This window comes from Tupaia chinensis, unplaced genomic scaffold, assembly GCF_000334495.1.
Source record: "Tupaia chinensis unplaced genomic scaffold, TupChi_1.0 Scaffold143823_1, whole genome shotgun sequence".
In the NCBI taxonomy this organism is placed as follows: Eukaryota; Metazoa; Chordata; class Mammalia; order Scandentia; family Tupaiidae; genus Tupaia; species Tupaia belangeri.
This window is the reverse complement of record NW_006203673.1, coordinates 215602-223221: the sequence shown is the minus strand read 5'-3', so window position 1 is coordinate 223221 and position 7620 is coordinate 215602. Positions and strand designations below refer to the sequence as shown.

The 7620-nt window shown below is 53.2% G+C and overlaps 2 protein-coding genes across 3 annotated transcripts in view; both read left to right on the top strand.

Annotated features, from left to right (window-relative positions):
- PASK (PAS domain containing serine/threonine kinase) overlaps window positions 1-1011 on the top strand; it is a 49774-nt gene extending 48763 nt beyond the window's left edge. Inside the window, exon 17 of the mRNA XM_027767008.1 lies at window positions 751-1011. Within this exon, the coding sequence (XP_027622809.1) occupies window positions 751-881 (131 nt within the window). The 3' untranslated portion in view covers window positions 882-1011. The remainder of the gene's footprint in view (window positions 1-750) is intronic.
- Window positions 1012-4549: 3538 nt separating this feature from the next.
- On the top strand, window positions 4550-6555 carry MTERF4 (mitochondrial transcription termination factor 4). 2 transcript variants are annotated; one of them, XM_014582806.2, is made up of 2 exons: window positions 4550-4998; window positions 5632-6555. In XM_014582806.2, exons 1-2 carry the CDS (start codon window positions 4858-4860, stop codon window positions 5980-5982), a joined length of 492 nt encoding a protein of 163 aa, XP_014438292.1. In that variant the 5' UTR covers window positions 4550-4857; the 3' UTR covers window positions 5983-6555. The 2 variants fall into 2 exon arrangements, with proteins under 2 accessions (XP_014438292.1, XP_027622810.1); XM_027767009.1 differs by having other exon boundaries at window positions 4887-4998; window positions 5377-6555.
- Window positions 6556-7620: the final 1065 nt, after the last annotated feature.

Below are 7620 nucleotides of genomic sequence, written 5' to 3'. Positions count from 1 at the left end.
GGGGGCCGCGGGCCGCGGGCGCCTCCTGGGAACGAGCGGGCGCGAGGGGCCCTGAGAGCCCGGGCGGCGCGAGTCTGGGCACGGCCCTGCCGGCATTTTTGTGGCCCGGCGGCCTCCGAGCCCGGGCCACGGACCAGTACCCTGCCCCCCACCATGGCCTGTCCGAACCGGCCCGCACCGGCGAAGCCCGTCGCTGGCATTGCCGCCCGGGCTCTCCTCGGGTCTGGCGTGAGGGTCACGTCCGGGCTTCGGCACCTGCTGGGACGCACCCAGGGGTCAGTGCCGTGGTCTGAGCCCAGGCGGTGATGTCACTGGGGAGCGGCTGCAAAGACTGCCTTAGGGCGAGCTGTGTAATTATGTGCCTTTCATAGGACAATGTAATAACAGTGGAAATAAAGCGCATGATAAATGTAATGCACTTGAACCATCCCCAAGCCCCCCACCCCAGTCCGTGGAAAAATTGTCTTTTACATAAAACAACTGCGAAAAGGTCGGGACCACTGGGAGTCCTGCCTCCCTCCCGGTCCCTGCCCAGGCCCCTGCCCCTGCCTTTGGCAGCACAGCTAACCTTGCGGGACAGGCTCCTCTCCTGGGCCCGTCCCTGTAGCTCATTTCAGTGCAGGTGTGATTTTGTAATTGCTTAAGGACGGTCCCATGGCGTAGGACCATGGCGCTAAACGCCCCAACTCAACCATGGGCCGTCCCACTGAGGTGGAGAGGCCATGACAATCTCGATCCTGTGTCCTACAGGTCCTTGGTGTGCCCCTCCTAACCCCTGTCACCTGGGCTCTTACGGCCAGGAAGACTCATCTTGGAGAACGGAAAAGGACCACCTCAGTGCTGCAGAAGCAGACTCTAGCCTCCGGTGGAAGGGTCTTTGAGGAGTTACCCTGTGTTGGACTCAAAACATCCACAAAAGAGCCAGAATGCAGGACTGGTCAGGTCCCAGGGCTCCTTGAAGAGAGGACTCCCCTGGAGCCAGAGGTCATCAGCTCCCTGCTGGACATGGGCTTCAGCGAAGCCCAGGCGAGGGGCCTACTCAGGGTGCAGCCAGGCACCAGCCCTCGGCAGCTGCTGGGCATCGTTTCACAGTTTATACTTCTTGGTCTGAATCCAGAGCCCGTGTGTGTGGCCTTGAAGAAAAGTCCCCAGTTACTGAGACTCCCCGTGACGCAGATGAAGAAGCGCTGCAGTTACCTGCGGAGGCTTGGTCTTGAGGAAGGTACGAGAAGCTGCAGATTTCTGTGGCGTGAGGGACGGGGTCGAGGCAAGAGGGGTTTGGGACAGATTCCAGGAGGCCGGAGTGTGGGATTTGGCTTGGGTGTAAGGAAGAGGAGGGGACTTCTCCGCAGAAGACCCTGCAGGGGGAGGTGGGGAGGATAGACCCCCGCCAGCCTTGCTCACCGTGAGGTCTCTGCACCCAGGGCAGTAAGGGCACACGTGTGTGCTCAGGGCCACGGTAGTGCGTGACATCCATGCACATGTGTACACGTAACCTGTGAAGTCTCTGTTGCCTTGAAGTGCCTGCAGTGTGCTGGAGGCACAAAGCCAGCAACACTGTCCCTCAGAAGCCTTAGGTCAGCGAGGCAGTTTGATTTGCTGTGGAACACGAGCCACCTTGCCAGGCTCCCCTCCAGCCCTGCTCCCTTCAGCAGTGCTCACCCCGAAGGATCCTTGACATTTCTGGGGCTTTCTGGAAAAGGGGGTTGGGGCACTTGCGCGTCTCCAAGGAGACTCACTTTGACTAAAGGAGTGCCACTATTCTTTCTGTTGGCTGCCTAGTATGTGCTTTTTTTTTGGCGGGGGGTGCTGTGGTTTAGGACTCACTATTTCAGAGGATTTCTACAGTCCTCATTCTCTAGAAGATAAGCCAAAAGATAACCTTCTACACTTTGAACAGGTTACCTCTTCCTGAAAGGCTGGGCTCAGTATGTTATTTGCTGTGGTTATTAAACAGCAGTCCCACAGCCTTGAGAGAGAAAGATGCAGCCTAAACTCTGAAAATTCATTTCTCGTTGGGGGGCCAGCAGGTGGCATAGTGGTTAAGGGCTCTGGACTGCCACATGGCTGACCGCGTTTTGAGTCCTGGACCTGGCAGCTTGCTTTCTCCCTTTCCCTCTCTCTCTCTCTGTCTCTCTCTGGTCACATTAAAATAAATTAAGTAAATAAAGTTAAATAAAAGAATTAATTGTGTGTGTGTGTGTGTGTGTGTGTGTGTGTGTGTGTGTGGTTCTTTTTGTTTTGGTTTGGTTTTGGAGAGGTTTCTGCTATAGGTCACATACGGTTGCCAGAAGGACAGAGAGACAGAAAGCGACTACATGGGAGTCCAGCGACATAGCCATTATACCAACTGCTGGCTCTCTAAAATAATTTTTTTTTTTTTAAAAAAAGTCATTCCTCACACATTTTAGTAAGACTGACTAACTGATCTGTTAGGGAAATTTTATTTTATTTTTAAAATATTATTTGTCTTTTTAACACTGACGTTTTCATTCTCCTGCACCTGCTGAGTAAAGGAATGAACACGATCTGTTTTTACACATTTGGGTGTGTTTTTTCCTGCTCAAGACCGCTTTTCTGTTGGCTGGTATGTATATATGTGTATTTTCTTTTTAAAAAAGTTTTTTTTTAAATTAGAGATAAGATACATTATCGCAGGACCAGCAGATGGTGTAATGGTTATGTTGCTGGACTCTTTGTAGTCAACTGTGGTTCTAGGCCTGAACCCAGTGGCTTAAAACTCATGCCGGACATGTGTGCATGTATGCCCAAATTCCTGAGAGGAGAATGGAGGAAAGGGGACTGTGGCATGACCATCCCCCTGGGATGTGATTTTTTTTGCTTTCTATTTCTCTGTTTCTCTTGCCAGCGCACATGCCCTATAGCAAAAATCTCTCTCTTTAAAAAAAAAGAAAGAAGATACACTATAGGAACCAGCAGGTAGAATAATGTTACGTCGCTGGACTCCCACTTAGGCGACTATGATTTGAATCCAGGACCCAGTGACTGAAAACCCACGCCGGGTATATGTGCACGCATGCCCAAAATCCCAAGAGGAGACTGGAGAAGGGATTGCAGCATGGCCATCCCCCCACCCAGGGGTAATTTCTCAGTTTCTGTCTCTGTCTCCAGCAAGTGCATGGGCCCTATATCAAAAATCTCTTGGAACCAGCAGTTAGCGTAATGGCTATGTCGCTGGACTCTCACGTAGTTGACCACGGTTCAAGTCCTGGACCCGGTGGCTTAAACTCATGCCGGGCGCGTGTGCGTGCGTGCCCAAGATTCCAAGAGGAGAATGGAGGAGAAGGGATTGCGGCATGGCCATCCCCTCTGGGGGGTGATTTCTCGCTTTCTGTCTCTCTCTCTCTCTGTCTGGCGAGCGCATGCACCCTATAGCAAAAACCTCTCCAAAAAAAAAAAAATCTCTCTCTAAAAAAATGAAGATTCACTATCATTTATAGTCTTCAAACACTGTTGCAGTTGAATTTTCATAATTTGATAAAGCATTCATGAAATAATCTGCAAACTAGTTTACAGGTAACACTTTTTTTTTTTTGAGAGAGATTTTTGCTATAAGGCATGTACACTCACCAGAAAGACAGAAAGCAAGAAATCATTCTCCAGGGGGATGGCCACTCTGCAGTCCCTTCTCCTCCAGTCTCCTCTTGGAATTTTGGGCACACACGCACATGTGCCTGGCATGAATTTTAAGCCCCCAGGTCCGGGACTCGAACAGTGGTTGAGTATGTGGGAGTCTAAAGACATAACCACTACGCCAACTGCTGGTCCCAACAGGCAACACCTTTTTTTTTTTTTTTTGAGAGAGAGGTTTTTGCTATAGGGCGTGTGCTCTTGCCAGAAAAACAGAGACAGAAGGACCAGCAGTTAGCATAACGGCTATGTCGCTGGACTCCCACATAGTCGACTGCGGTTCGAGTCCCAGATCCGGTGGCTTAAACTCACGCCGGGCGCGTGTGCATGCGTGCCCAAGATCCTGAGAGGAGAATGGAGGAGAAGGGATTGCAGTGTGGCCGTCCACCCTGGGGGGTGATTTCTCGCTTTCTGTCTCTCTGTCTGTCTGGCGAGCGCACGCGCCCTATAGCAAAAACCTCTCCAAAAGAAAAAGAAAAGCAGAGACAGAGAGATAGAAAGCGAGAAATCACCCCCCAGTGGGGGGATGGCCATGCCACAATCCCTTCTCCAGTCTCCTCTCGGGATCTTGGGCACACACGCACACACGCCCGGCGTGAGTTTAAGCCACTGGGTCTGGCACTTGAACTGCGGTCGACTACAGGGAGTTAAGCGACGTAGCCATTATGCTAACTGCTGGTCCCCACACAACACTTTTAAGCAGTCAATAGATGGTGTAGCAATTACGTTGTTTAAGTCCCAAACATCCGACCACTGTTTGAGTCCCAGACCTGGTGGCTTCAAACTCATGCCAGGCATGTGTGTGTGTGTTCAAATCCCAGAAGGAGGACACAGAAGAGACTGCAGAGTGGCCATCGCCCTCTGGCTGTCTTTGTCTCTGCCTCTGTCTCTGGCAAGGGTATGCGCATTAAGGCAAAAACCTTTGAAAACATGATTTTTTGGTCTCACACTCACCCTCCACCACAGACTCCCTACTAACCATCCCCTGCACTCGCTAGATCCACACCCGTCCTCTGTGCCGTCACACCTTCAGATCGCTCTGAATCTGTTAGGAATATTTTAATGGACAGTTAAAATACTGAAGAGCTCAAATGCCGCCAGGCTCTTGAGTTTTTGGAGTATCTTGAAACTGTGTGCTTGCCTTTTTTGGAATGTTTTGCAGGGAAACTAAAGAGGGTGATTTACTGTTGCCCTGAAGTTTTCAGCATGCGTCAGCAGGACATCGATGCCATTGTCCGAGTCCTCAAGGAGAAGTGCCTGTTCACAGTACAGCAAGTCACCGAGATTGTACACAGGTGCCCATATGTACTTCGAGAGGACCCGGGTGAACTGGAGTACAAGTTCCAGGTGAGAGTGACTGCTAGTCTAACAGGCAGGGTGCAGTCTCAGGTGAAGGCAGGTCACGCTGTGTTAGGACCCACCCTAACAGTGGCCACGTTTGGGAGGCAGAGCGATCAGGCTCCACACATTCCAACCTCGGGTGCGAGGCTGTGCCCCTTCCAGTCTAGGCCATCACAGCGTTCATTGTGATGACCGACTTCCATTCCTAGAATGCAGGTGGGTCCCTGGAGTACCTAAAGCCTCCCTGTCTTCAGGGCCTATTTTGCATATTGATTTTGAAGATCTAATTATGACAGTTGTCTTACTTTTTTAGTAACAATTATGACAACTTAGGTCAAATTCCTTGATGTTTTCTGTCTTTTTTGTCTATTTTCATGCTCATAGTTTTCCTCCTCCTTACCTGAAGAAAAATAAAACTTCCGTCTCTTGTTATTTTCTACTGGGTTTTCTCGGTGTGAATTTGCAAATGATCAGGAAGCTGTGCCATCACACAGATGCTAGTTCTGTAGGCTGAGTGCGCCATGGCTGCCATGAGGCATCTGCCCAGGCGAGTGCTGGGGCGAGGCGGGTGTCCTATGGATGTGTGTGGTAGGTGTTACGACCTCATGCCTGGGCTTCTTGGACTTGTCTGTCTTCCAGTATGCGTACTTCAGAATGGGGATTCAGCACCCGGACCTGGTGAAGACTGAGCTCTTGCAGTACTCTCTAACCAAGATTAAGCAGAGACACATCTACCTGGAGCGCCTAGGACGGTACCAGACCCCCGACAAGAAGGGGCAGACGCAGGTCTCTAACCCTCCAGTCAAGCACATTCTCAGAGTTTCAGAAGCTGAGTTCCTGGCCAGGACAGCCTGTTCTTCTGCAGAAGAGTTTGAGGTCTTTAAGCAGCTCTTGGCCCGGGAGGAGGAAGAGGAGCTGGAGGGTGGCATTTCTGATGACGAAACAGCAGGTGTGGGCAGAGATGACGAAGAGGACAAGGAGCAGCCATGACGAAGGTCTGGGCCTGGCAGGGCAGAGGCACCGGAGGGCCATTTTCAAGGCTTCTGGGAGTTTCACATGGATCTTCTCAAGTAGCTGCTCATTCTAAAAGTGATCTTCTGATGGAAGTCTCTCAGTTGCAGACATGTCAAAGCAAGTAGACGTCCTAGTTTGAACTGTTGTGTGTCTGTGAGGTGGCCCTTCCCCACCCTAAATCAAACACCGGACTTCAGGCTGTTAAAATCCAGGCGACTGCATAGATCAGAATTGGGCTTTTTCTTTCTCCATGGCAGCACACACTGGCAGTGACTGCGATGCAGGCGCAGCAGGCTCTTGTCCCAGGGTCGCTGTCCGGTCGCCCCTGTGGTGCAGGCGGTGAGTTTGGCTGCACAGTGCCCCTGCCGTGGGAAGGCCAGGTTTTGGCTTCACCGGATGATCCTGCGTGGCTGGAGCGCTGGGAGGGGGATCGTGGCATGGTGGCCCAGTGTGGTGTTGGGGATCCCTGTACCCTGTCTCATAAGTAAGTAGACCTAAAAAGTCCCTTTATGTTTTCCCTAGCAGTAAAGGTACAATGATGCAACGTCAGCAGAGCGTAGCCTTTTATGGAAACGGAGCAGGTCTCCCACAGCTCCTCGTGGCCTGATGGCACGCAGTGTAGCAGGCAGAGGACGTCCGCTGGTGCGCAGCTTCTGTGGGAGCAGGCCCTCCTGCTCAAGGATGTTGGCTTTTGTGCAGCTCCTGGATGGTGCAGAGTGCTGGCCAGAGGGGTCCCTGTGGTTGTCTCCATACCCGTGGCACAGACAGATGGGCTTCTGAGAACCGGAGAAGGCGGCGGGTGAGGCTGTATCCAGGAGCCCCACAGCGTCCCCGTGGTTGATGTCACCTCGGAACCTGGTGGGCTCGTGGAGTGCTCTGTGTTGTTGGCAGTGGGGGATGGGCATCTCGTGTCAGCCAGGGCTGGTCTGAGCTAGAGGCCTGGCTCTGGAGGTATGGGCTCTCAGGGCCCGGGGGCATTGGTGCATCTTGGAAGGTTCTAGCTGGCCTTTCCCAGGCCTGGCCCAGCCCAGGAGCCGTGCTTGCAGAAAGTGCTCTATAGTAGCCTTGGCAGTGTCCACCAGTCACCACACCTGCTGCTGCCTGGCCTCGTCCTTCCCGCGTGGACCGTGAGAGTCTGTGAGGCCGAGGTTCTCCCTGAGGGTGGTCCCAGCCTCGGGGTGTGGGAACCTCGGACAGTTAGGTGCCAGGGCCCTGGCGCGAGAGCTGTGAGGCCCTGACAGTGGGGCAGGGCTGCTATGCGTTGTCCATTCTGCAGTGGACGGCCAGCCAGGCTCTCCACGACCGCTGCGGGCTGTACAGGGACTCGGGAGCGTGGCGGCCAGCTTTCCAGCGTGGGGACAGTTGGCAGGTCTGAGCTGTGTCTTCCTGTGGGGTTGGTGCACTGCAGCTGCCAGGAGCCGTGTCGGCAGGACAGAGCTCGTGGCTCTTCCCCGTCCCTGCGGCAGCACTAGCCCGCGGAGGCCTTGCCGCCAAGGGTGGTGCGTGAGGCTGGCTGGCACCCGGCAGGCCATGGCCATGGAGAGCAGTGGACACAGGAGTTTCATGTGCCTCAGGAAGCCCAGAGGCTGGGGGGGGGGGGGGGGGGCGGGGGCC